Source organism: Podarcis tiliguerta, assembly GCF_965153285.1.
Source record: "Podarcis tiliguerta genome assembly, chromosome: 7".
Lineage (NCBI taxonomy): Eukaryota > Metazoa > Chordata > Lepidosauria > Squamata > Lacertidae > Podarcis > Podarcis tiliguerta.
The window spans coordinates 56,180,536-56,193,056 of NC_139540.1; the positions used below are offsets into that span (position 1 = coordinate 56,180,536).

The following is a 12,521-nucleotide window of genomic DNA, read 5'->3' on the forward strand; positions in this document are numbered from 1 at the left end:
TCAATGAGGTCAGCTGAGCTGCTGGCAACGATGATGAATCCAGGAGCCGCTCTAGACGATGAACATGCTATTTCAAGGGGAGCACGGCCCCATCCACAGAAGGCAATTAACCAATTATCTGGGCTCAGGAACCACCCACCCACAGCACCTCCGTCTTGTCAGAATTCAGTGTTTATTCCCCGCATCCAGCCCACCACTGAGTCCAGGGCTTGAATGGCCTCTCCTGATTCAGATGTTACAGAGAAGTAGAGTTGGGCATCATCAGTGTACCTTGACCCAAATAACCTAATGACTTGATCTTTTGTCAAACAAAGCTCAATGGTCCGACAGTGTGAATCAGTAGAAGACTGTTTTAGAAAGTATAGCCGATATTGTTCTGTAGCCAATGCATTTTTTAAAATATATCCTTAAATTTGTAATTATGGTCAACAAACCACTGCCAGCTGCACTTATTTGATTCTGACCTGTGATACAATTGCCAAGACATATATAGGTAGGACATCTGGAAAAATAAGAGCCATGAAATAAAGCAATGATAGGCAGTTATGCCCCTTATTTACAAAACCGCCTACAAGAGCTAGTTAGATAACATGTACCATCAATAATGCAGCATGCAGAATTCATGCTGCTTGCTGAATGAGTTATTTGATTATTTTGACCCAGTTTAGCTCTGTATAAAAGATCAGTCTCTATTGTACATAATAAATAATCAAGAGTCTTGCGGTACCTTGAAGACTGAGATATTTATTGTGCCATAAGCTTTCATATAGTAAAGTCCACTTCATCAAACGAAATGTTATTCTCAGTTGAAAGGCATGTGTGTGCATGTGCACAAACACTGGACAGAAATGAAAAATGTGTACATCACAACTCCCTTGAGAAAGGACACTTAAGTGTCAAGACTCAGCTGCCTTACTTGAGCTATCTACTGAGCAGAAGAAAGATTCACACACACAATTTTCAGTTTCCTTAAAGTCATGAACAAAAGAAATCCATATAAACAAAAAAGTTTGAGCCAGGGGCAAGAAGGATCTATTCTATTTGTAAGAACAGATTTCCAATACATTCATGAGATTCATAGTAAGTCTTGGAACGACAGCAGCAGCAACCAAAACCCGCCAAACATCTGCCACTAAAATGTAAAAGGTATCCTGCCCATACGGGCCAGTCTTGACAGACTCTAGGGTTGTGCGCTCATCTCACTCTAGAGGCCGGGAGCCAGCGCTGTCCGCAGACACTTCCGGGTCACATGGCCAGCGTGACAAGCTGCATCTGGTGAGCCAGCACAGCACACGGAACGCCTTTTACCTTCCCGCTGGTAAGCGGCCCCTATTTATCTACTTGCACCCGGGGGTGCTTTCGAACTGCTAGGTTGGCAGGCGCTGGGACCGAACGACGGGAGCGCACCCCGCCGCAGGGATTCGAACCGCCGACCATGCGATCGGCAAGTCCTAGGCGCTGAGGTTTTACCCACAGCGCCACCCGCGTCCCACGCCACTAAAATGAGCATATAATAAAAAATGCAACCATAGATAAAGATAGCTCAATGGCTACCTGGGTGGAAAGTTTTGTGCTGATAGAAGCAACAGTTTGCTGCTGCAGAATGGCTTGATTTATTGAGGTAATCATTCCCTGTGTACTGCCAGTCACTTATAGAGAGGTAGCAGCATAAAAGATACCATAAAAAGATAACTACAAGGAATATAAGTGAAAAGAAAAGGAAAGTGCTACCTTTCCTTTTGTCTCTCAATATGTTTCTTGGACAAATGTTTCCCACATCATCCATATTTACTAGCTCAATTTTTTCAATAAGAACAAGCAGAAGTTTAAATGAACCAGAATGCCGAGATCTAGACAAGGGCAAAAGGTGTCTTACCATGCATGTATCTAGGTCTTCCAAACGTTCGATTTCAGTTAGCTCCTCAACTGTGATGATGGAACGTTTCGCAGGTTTTTCCTCTGCTAGTTCAATATCTAATGATTCCTGACTGGGAAGGGGCTTGCCTCGCCGGGTCAGATGATCAGCCTAGAGGAAAGGTTGAAACAAGAGAAAGTACTCTTAGTAAAAATGAAACACTGGCCAAAAAAAAAAAGTTTGATGCAAATGGTGCCAAAAAGCAAGAGTCAACTCAAGAGCCCTTCACAGAGCAACTCCTCCCAGAATTGGACAGGGCCTTGTAGAAAATCTAGTTCACACCCACCTCCATGCAGGAAATCCAGAACTAGAGCATCTCTCAGAGATGATTGTCTGGCCTCTGCTAGAAGAGCCCATTATCCCTCCAGGTAATTGGTTCCTTGCCAAACAGCTCTTAAGGATGTTTTTCCTTATGTTCAACAGAATCTACCCTCCTGCAACTAAAGCCCATTATATTTCGTCCTGCTCACTCTCTCTGCAACAGGAGAGAAGAAGACTTTGTCCTCTTCCGTACGACATCCTTCAAGTATCTGGTTTTCCTACATTCTAGTCAAAGATGGGAACTCTTGAGCAACAATTCTCTGACTATATAACAGAGATTACAGAGGGTTGAGGATGTATGCCACATGACAAGCCTGTTTTTAAATGCATATCCAGTTGAGTCTTTGTCCCCTTCGTCCTCATTCACATTGCTACCTTACTAGTATCAATTTACACAGTATTATACAGATATTTTGTCCATTATGGGTGTTAGGGACACTGTGGTCGCCATTTGTGTAACTACAATGTGTTACACAATCCTAATTGCAATTACACAATCCTAATTGTTACACAATCCTAATTGTTACACAATCCTAATTGCAATTATAATTTGATTTCTTACCTGTCCTTCACCCTAACGTTGTTGGGTAGATTATAATTAAAAAATATAATATTAAAGAACAGTTTGAAACAAAACAGATGGGTATATATTTGGAAGCTACAGTGCAGGTGAGTGCAACGTAACAGGCAAATCATGCTGAGCTGTTATAAATATCTTGAAATACTCAGATCTGTGTCAGCACTCACCAGTTTATGATGGCAATGTGACAATGCGTCAAGGATCTCATCTACAATTCGGTCTGAGAGAAATGAGGCCACTGTCAACTTCACTTCACTGTGTGAAAGTTGAGAATAAGAAAATGAAAGCTTAATTCACACAAGAGTTTCCATTATTCTTTACAATACTGGCTGTATGATTTAAAAGTTACAAAGATCTCAAAATTTCTCCAAGGAGAAATGTATGAATGTGTATGTAGGAACAGAGGACATTTAATAATTATTAATATTATGAAAATACACAAAATGCCACACACTCTTTCAGCAAATATGATGAATTATTTCTAACACAAAGAACCCGATGTATTTCTACCTTGTTCCTATCCTTCCATTTGCAAAAAATTAAATATAATTTATCCCTTCCTTCTGCGATACCAATCAGCACCATTATGTGGTTGTAAATTGCACTTATTACAGTGCAGTGTGACAACAACAGAAGTATTTGCACTACAAGGCTGGAACTTCTGGAAGTGTTATGTTGATGTTGTCTCAGGGTCCATTTCAAAGATCTGGCACTCTATACAGATGGAGTGCCTTAAATAAACCACACAACAGCCAGTGTTGATACATGACATAGTTCATGCAATTGTGCCACTACAGAATGTGACATCAGTTCAAATGCATGTGTGCCATTGGTTTGTACCAAGTTGCAAAATGTGAGAACAAAGTAGGGACATATGCCCCAGAGCATCATATGGCACTTCTGAGCCATGGATGCTTAACAGCTATGTGCAAGCCTTATAGTATTTAGGGGAGCACAGTTAGGCTGCCCTGGTTTCCTTGCAAGGTTGCTATGACATCTGCAGTGGTCCTGACCATTGTATCAATAGAATTAGATTGTAACCTTTTTTTAAAAAAAAGCTGATGAATTTGCAATTTTGTTAAAACTTATCTCAGGGCTTTTGCATTTGTATTGAACAAGAAGATATAAAACAGAGGCTAATTGGTGCAGTAAATAAACCAGGTTACATAGAGTACATGGACAATAAATCAATATTTCTTTTGCTGATTTGTACTGTGTAGAGGTTTCATAGGAAACATTTCCTTTCCAAACTGTGTTCATCATCATTTTTATTTGTGAAAAGGTGTATCTGGAGTAGAGATTCTAGGGGATTTCATTCAGTCTGCATTTAAGGTACCAGTCTGAGTTGCATTTGCCAATATACAGATTGGAATGCATTATCTTTTGGTTTTCACACTTCTCTGAAGTTTGTGATATAGCTCTCAGCTAAAAAAATAAAGAAAAATGCCTTCAAAAATAATGTGGAATTGTTGTTGTTTTTTGCAGGTTTTTTTTTCAAATCTCAAGACTGAAGTGGACTCAGAATGAAAGGGACATATAAATGACCATGTGTAAAATTGACACAGACCATAAATAGATGGTTCTACCCATCCCCCTGCCTCAATGGTGATAGCCAACAATTCTCAAGAGATCAAACTAATGAACCATATTTAAAAATCAAATAATGAAATTAATTGTATTCTACATTACTGTGGCACCATAGCCTGAACTTCAGTTTCTATATGTGTTTTATAAGACCTTACTTCTGTGTCAACAAAACATTCTAATCAGAAAACAAAGTTGGACATGCAAGAAACCTAGTATGTCTGTTAGGACTTTCTGGACCATGAGATGAGCCAAGAATCAAACACATGGACATCCAGGGCATAAGTGTTTTACTTAAGGGAGGTAGAAACAAACTAAGTCTAGAACTGCTGGTACTCCCCATTTGCTGTTGCAGGGACAGGTAGATGTCTGTTTTTAACAACGTACAATTTAAATATGTGCCCTGAATCCATAGACGAACCGAGAAATCATACCGACTTACCTAATTTTATTACGAATGTCAATGCCAGACTGCTCCAAGAGAACATTTTTAACAAATGTCCGTGGAATGGAAATCTTTTCAGTGCCTGACTCAATCAGATCTTGCCTTATGTGTGCTTTCTTCATTGCACTTGGACAGAGATTTTCTGCTGCATCAACCATAGACTCAAGCAGTGTCTGTAGCACAAAGTGAAGGAAGGCAAACTTTTTCAAGAAACCATCTGAAATTCTGCATGTGCTGCTTTAATGCTAAGGCCTGGTGATGTGCAACTTGCAAATTATGAAGAGTCATCAAATTAAGTGGCAGTTCCTACAGACACTTTCTTCTACCATGCAGTTTATCCCTAGGCAGATTCATATGAGAACGTCTTTTGAAATTACCCAACATATTTTCAGCATGAATTGTGGTATCAGCTCTAGATAATTTCAAGTTTGTGTGTTGGCAGCAGCTGAATAAGATCTACACAAATATTAGCAAGAATTGATTACAAAAATGAACAAAAAGGAGCAGCAGCAATGTTTGTAATTGAATGTAAAATACAGAAGAGGAAATGATATTTAATCAACACTGATCTGCTACCCAGTAGACATATGAATGCTAATTCAGTTGCTTCAGTATTAAAGGGATAGTAGCGTAAGTATAGACCTCTATACCATTACCTATTGGTATTGAGCAGTACCTATTTATCTACTTGTACTTTGACGTGCTTTCAAACTGCTAGGTTGGCAGGAGCAGGGACCGAACAACGGGAGCTCACCCCGTTGCAGGGATTCGAACCGCTGACCTTCTGATCAGCAAGTCCTAGGCTCTGTGGTTTAACCCACAGCGCCACCTGCGTCCCTTAGATGCTGCTTACCTTCTCCTAAAAATACTTCCCAGGGCTGATTACAACCACTAACACCGCTGGGCATTATGATTCCCTTTTAATATGGCATGATATATTCTCCTTAACTTAGTTTTATTCCAAGTATTACTACTCTTGTTGGATTTTCTTTTAGGCAGTGAAATAAATGACAGCAGGGGTGGGGGAACTTTGGACTGTGTGCACGCTGGGTCATTTTTGGAAAGTCACGGCAACCTGCTCTACATACAAGACGGCAGGTAGGTATGGGCAAGACTTCAAAGGAACAATTGAGAACTTGAAGTGAAGTCCTGATTGTTCCTTTGCTGGAGAACAGCACACTCCCACTTGCAATGGAAACTGCTTCTCCTTCCTTTCACTACTCTTTGAACCTCCAAAAACTAGAGGTTCCCTTTCCAAAACAGTTTGGAACTGCTCTTCAAACTTCATATTTTCTGAAGTTTAAGGAGCCACACAGGACTGTTTGCAAAAGGGCTTTCAAGCAGCCCTGTGCTGAAATTTGAAAAATCCTGAAAATCGGGGCATCAAAGCGCAGCATCACCTGATGTCACTCTGACGTCAGGTGATTGACAGGTGGGTGGCTTTCAGCCTGCCATGAACCACCATTTGCAGCAACAGCAGCAGATATGTTCTATGCTTAAGATGACTTTTTATTCCCTTGTTAATTATGCTGTTTTAAATATGCATTTTATATTTTACTTCCTTCAGTAATGTTTTCTTCTGAAACTTTTTTGCTTTCTGTTAGCTGACATACTTTGTACTGTTTTCTTATTTTATTTCTTTAAAGTAACATTTTCATTTCCGGTTAATTATGTTGCTTTGAAGGTATACTTTATATCTGACTTCCTTCAGTAAAGTTTTACCCTGGATAATTGTATTTGAAAGTTTTAACGTGTTGCAAACCGCTTTGCTTTGCCCCCCTTTAAAATATAAAGCGGTATAGAACTGAACTGAAAAATAATAATAATACCTTGAGTTGATCATCAACGACTCTGGTAACCTCCCCAGCCATCGATTCTAGTGTCTCGTGGATTGGGTTGGATAAGGAACCATTTGCTCCTGCCCATGAAGGTCCACCAAGATGATACAGATTGGGCAGTAACTGTAAAAATTATTGCAACAAATTAACTCAAATTAATCATTATCTACAGAACCCTGTTAAGCAGGTAAACGTAAATAATATATATTTTAAAATACTTAATCTACATTAATATTTTAATAGTGATTTATTCTATTGGAATTAGTACGCCAGTAACATAAAAGCCTGGCACCACTTACAGTTTTGGAGTTCTTCGCATCTTTCATAAGTCTTTCTGCCGATTTCAGATCTTCCTGTATTGTATCAACACCACAGTTTCTTAAAGAGTTGATATGGTCTTGCACTTTGACACATATTCTGTCGATCATCTATACAGAAATAGAGCGGGAAGAAAAGATAGTATTAGCAACCGCCAGAAAAGCTGTAAAACATTTTCATTCCCAGTATTCTAGGTAACCTTATGGGAGCCACATGACGGCTAGAGGCAAAAATGGGCAGAGCAAGATTAATTCAGAATGCAGCAGCTAGACTAGTGACTGGGAGTGGCCGCTGAGACCACATAACACCAGTCCTGAAAGACCTACATTGGCTCCCAACACGTTTCCAAGCACAATTTAAAGTGTTGGTGCTGACCTTTAAAGTCCTAAACGGCCTCTGCCCAGTATACCTGAAGGAGCGTCTCCACCCCTATTGTTCAGCCTGGGCACTGAGGTCCAGCGCCAAGGGCCTTCTGGCGGTTCCCTCACTGTGAGACGTGAGGTTACAGGGAACCAGGCGGAAGTGGTGCCCGCCCTGTGGAATGCCCTCCCATCAGATGTGAAGGGAATAAACAACTATCTGACTTTTAGAAGGCATCTGAAGGCAGCTCTGTTTAGGGAAGTTTTTAATGTTTGGTGTGTTATTGTGTTTTTAATATTCTGTTGGAAGCCTCCCAGAGTGGCTGGGGAGGCCCAGCCAGATGGCTGGGGTATAAGTAATAAATATTATTATTATTATTATTATTATTATACAGCAGTTCAATTTCTACATGTACTCATAGACCCTTCTCTACTCTCCATCCAGGCAAGCAAGAGGCATCATCAGAATTCAAGGACACAACCCAACCATGCAAAAACAGTCAAGAAGGGTGTAAGGTAGAGGTAGTGAGAGTTGTGGCCTTGGGAGAGCCCCATGGGTCTGGCAGTGATCCTAGGAAGGTCACATTTGGCTCCTGGATCAAATCTTACTTCAGACTTAGAATGGTGGTTTAGAAGGGATGGAAAGAATCTGATGTTCAGGAATACGTGTTGGGATCCAGAGTTCTACACATAGTTAGTTCAAATCATACTCTTAGGTTCAAAATCTCCCTCCCCACTGAAAATATGCTCCACAAGGTTGGGAACCCTTCAGAATAGAAGGTGGGGCAGGAGGTTTTGTGGAGAAATTGGTGAAAGTTATCTCTCCTCCACTTACATTTCTGAAACCCTTTTCTGTGAGTGGAATTTTATGGAGACCAATTTAAATCCAACCCACTGAAAATTACTGTAGTTTTTTGTTTGTTTGTTTGCTTGCTTGTTTAAATGAAATGCATTCACCTGCTGTGTTGTGCTAGTAACTATGCCCTGCTGCAGTCTGTATGCTTGTTCCTGTAGATATTTTCGGGTCTCATGATTGCGAAGCAAATAATTTTCTATCTAAGAACAGAAGTAAAAAGTAAGTTAGGAATACAGGTGAAACTCAGAAAATTAGAATATTGTGGAAAAGTTCATTTATTTCAGTAATGCAACTTAAAAGGTGAAAGTAATATATGAGATAGACTCATGACATGCCAAGCGAGATATGTCAACCCTTTATTTGTTATAATTGTGATGTTTATAACTGTTCCAAAAATTAGTCTGTTACCTAGGTGCCCAGGAATACACATGCAAACATACACATCCATTTTATTTGTGTTACGTACCAAAACATTCTGCTTAATTAGCACTACGTGGGACTGTTTACTATTATGCTATTATTTGTTATTTTCACTTCCCACACTTCATTTGGAGGGAGAGTTATTTTCATGCACTTTTGGATATCATAACCTTTGCAAACATACTTGTATGAGCCCCTAGGGTTAACACACACACACACACCCCTCAAGAATTTTGTTCATTCAACCATGAAATGACAAGCATTTAATAATATTAGTTTCTTTGCGTCTCCCTGTCCATCCCAATCTATAAGTAACTGTAGGCAATACCTTTTGAAGTGCCTCTTCGGTTTTTTCAGGGCTTGTTTTAAGTGCTTGAGACGCATCATTCACAGGTATAGGCATGAATCTTAATGTATAATTTCTTTTTTAAAAAAAGATGTAGAAAAAAATCAGGTTAGACGGGCACATAGAAAAAACAATTATTTCTAACATTTCTGTAAACTTCCTAGTCCCTTTATCAAATGCACACATTTTGTTACACACAAGTTGAAACGCTGTATCAATATATGGTTTCCAGGATTACATTTCAAAATGGCTTTGATACATAGCTGAGATATAGATGGTGTTCTGCATCAGTTTGCAAGTAGACACAAATAAGGGGTGATTCTTACACCCCTTCTTAGAAAATAGATCTCAGTCTTTCGTATAGATATAGGAAGATAACTTTACCCATCTAAGTATTTTCTTGAAATCAAGCTTTTTGAACAAGGATGTCCAGTGAAAATAACAGAGGCTGCACAACAGATGTGTTTCACGGCATATACGAGTATGAATAATAACCACCAAGTGGAAAAAAATGACTGTATAGGGAAGTTTTTAATGGTCAATGTCTTACTTCGCTTTAATTTGTTGGAAGCCTACCAGAGTTGGTGGGGCAACCCAGCCAGATGGGTGGCATATAACTAACTAACCAACCAACTAAATAAATAAATAAATAAACACCTGCAAAATAAAATGTGACTGCCCTATATAATCTTACATTTGGCACAAACACAAAGCTGCTTCACAGTTTTCTTAGTTGACATGTTTCTTTTAAACCATATCTAATGTGAAATATGACTTGCTTTCACCCTTACCACATAAAGAGCATATTTCAAGTAACCAAAACTGCTTCGTGCTTGGCATCTCTCAGTCATGCTTTTGGTTTGTTGAGGATGACAGTTAAAGTTCTGCTATGACTACTTAAGAATCAGCAGCACTACAGAATCCAAATTTGATGTGCCCTTTCGGGCCAAATTCATCCCTCACCAATCCCTGACAGTTATTCAGACCACAAGCAGGTGAGCTGCAGAGGTGGCTCAAGAAGCATCCGAGCCAAGCCAGTAAGGTACAGTGGTACCTCGGGTTCAGTACTTAATTCGTTCCGGAGGTCTGTTCTTAACCTGAAACTGTTCTTAACCTGAAGCACCACTTTAGCTAATGGGGCCTCCTGCTGCTGCCGTGCCGCCAGAGCCCGATTTCTGTTCTTATCCTGAAGCAAAGTTCTTAACCTGAAGCACTATTTCTGGGTTAGCAGAGTGTGTAACCTGAAGCGTATGTAACCTGAAGCGTATATAACCCAAGGTACCACTGTATAGTGGTTAGCGCACAGCTTGAATCTGGTTCAAAACATTACATGCCAAGTGGGTTCCATCTTTCTCATGTCTGCAATGTTTGATCAGCCCACATCGTCCTGTGATCCCCTTCAACAGGTTATTGCATTTTGCAGACCCCACTGCAAACAAGACCCCATTTTACAGATCCTGCAGCTCACATTAGGCAAACCGCAACCCTAAAACTAATCTCTCCTTGTCTCTGCAAACTTTCTCCCTCTTAGTTGAGGCAGGGGCCCTTCCCACAGCTGTCTGACTTAACAGCCTACCTTCCTGGCTTTTGCTTGGTTAATGACTCGGCCATTATTAAATAACTGCCGCATTAGGAAACTGGCTTGTGTTATTTCCAGCCCTTGCTATATCCAAGAATTTAGGAGTTTGCTTAAATTCTAACCTTTTACTGAATTCAGAGATCTAGCAGAGTCTGACTCCCTCCCCAAATCCTAACAATATATTTCCAAGGGGAAAGTTCTCATTTCTAAAGACAATTCAGGAAATTTAAAATTCAACATCTGAAAGAATAACCAGCATGTATTTTTACCCCTATATTTACTGTTTCATACTGAGTGCAAAATACATGAGCTCCTTGGAGGAACAGCAAAATACAATAAATTACAGTGGTACCTCGGGTTACATAAGCTTCAGGTTATATACACTTCAGGTTACAGACTCCGCTAACCCAGAAATAGTACCTTGGGTTAAGAACTTTGCTTCTGGATGAGAACAGAAATCGTGCAGCCGCGGTGCAGCGGCAGCAGGAGGCCCCATTAGCTAAAGTGGTGCTTCAGGTTAAGAACAGTTTCAGGTTAAGAACGGACCTCCGGAACGAATTAAGTACTTAACCCGAGGTACCACTGTATATGTGTTTTATAAAGTAATGCAGGATATATATTATTTAAAGAGAACAAGCAATAGGAAAAAAGAAATTTAAGCAGTCTATCAATGTTACTTGCATGCCCAATAGGTGTACAGCTAGCCTATTTAAGTTTTCTGACAACAGATGTAGCAACTAGATTTTCCATGCAAATATAAACTGTTGAGTTTTCCAGTATAAAAATTTGGAATGAGGGATAACAACCTACTTTAAAAATATGACTAAATAATCCATAGGCTTCTGCAGAATTAGCTTGCAAAACTATAGCCCTTTGTTTAATGAATACATGACGTTATCCACCAAAATGTCAGTAACTGTGGGAGTCTCGACCTCTTCCTGTGTTATATATTGACTTATTTTTCACTGCTGTGATCCTAATCTATGTTTGGAGTTTTTGTCTCTTGGATTATAACACATTTCTAAAGAGTTATTTCCCACCCTGCAGCCCTGATACTGTTCTGAAAATTCCAATCATCATAATGCACAACAAGTGGGTTTTTTCATAGAATCATAGAATCATAGAGTTGGAAGAGACCACAAGGGTCATCGAGTCCAACCCCCTGCCAAGCAGGAAACACCATCAGAGCACTCCTGACATATGGTTGTCAAGCCTCTGCTTAAAGACCTCCAAAGAAGGAGACTCCACCACACTCCTTGGCAGCAAATTCCACTGTCGAACAGCTCTTACTGTCAGGAAGTTCTTCCTAATGTTTAGGTGGAATCTTCTTTCTTGTAGTTTGTATCCATTGCTCCGTGTCCGCTTCTCTGGAGCAGCAGAAAACAACCTTTCTCCCTCCTCTATGTGACATCCTTTTATATATTTGAACATGGCTATCATATCACCCCTTAACCTCCTCTTCTCCAGGCTAAACATGCCCAGCTCCCTTAGCCGATCTTCATAAGGCATTGTTTCCAGGCCTTTGACCATTTTGGTTGCCCTCCTCTGTACACGTTCTAGTTTGTCAGTGTCCTTCTTGAACTGTGGTGCCCAGAACTGGACACAGTACTCCAGATGAGGTCTGACCAGAGCAGAATACAGTGGCACTATAACTTCCCTTGATCTAGATGCTATACTCCTATTGATTTAATCATAATTATCTCAACCTGATTCTAGACTTTGCATTTTCAGTCCTGCAGTGCAACCATCAATAAATCACTCCCTATTGAACCAAAGTAATTAAGATGAGAGAATGCAACACTGTTTGCTGTTCTTCATAATGTTTTTCATATTTCTGTAGCAAATATATAACTTCACTGTTACAGTTTGAAAAATTCCCAAACCAATCATTTTGATGCTGTTAAAAAGGAAAACACTGTACTTCTTTTACTCTGTTGTTGCCAAAAAAGGGATACTTTGG

General features: G+C 39.9%; 1 protein-coding gene across 3 annotated transcripts in view; it reads right to left on the minus strand.

Moving 5' to 3' along the window:
* Positions 1 to 12,521, minus strand: part of CARMIL1 (capping protein regulator and myosin 1 linker 1) — a 120,149-nt gene that overhangs the window by 28,875 nt on the left and 78,753 nt on the right. For all 3 annotated transcript variants that reach the window (XM_083449134.1, XM_083449135.1, XM_083449133.1), the window contains exons 23-29: positions 8,965 to 9,058; positions 8,318 to 8,416; positions 6,983 to 7,111; positions 6,675 to 6,806; positions 4,843 to 5,018; positions 2,984 to 3,071; positions 1,877 to 2,026 (exon numbers count right to left, since the gene is read on the minus strand). In XM_083449134.1, the coding sequence (XP_083305260.1) occupies positions 1,877 to 2,026; positions 2,984 to 3,071; positions 4,843 to 5,018; positions 6,675 to 6,806; positions 6,983 to 7,111; positions 8,318 to 8,416; positions 8,965 to 9,058 (868 nt within the window). The remainder of the gene's footprint in view (positions 1 to 1,876; positions 2,027 to 2,983; positions 3,072 to 4,842; positions 5,019 to 6,674; positions 6,807 to 6,982; positions 7,112 to 8,317; positions 8,417 to 8,964; positions 9,059 to 12,521) is intronic.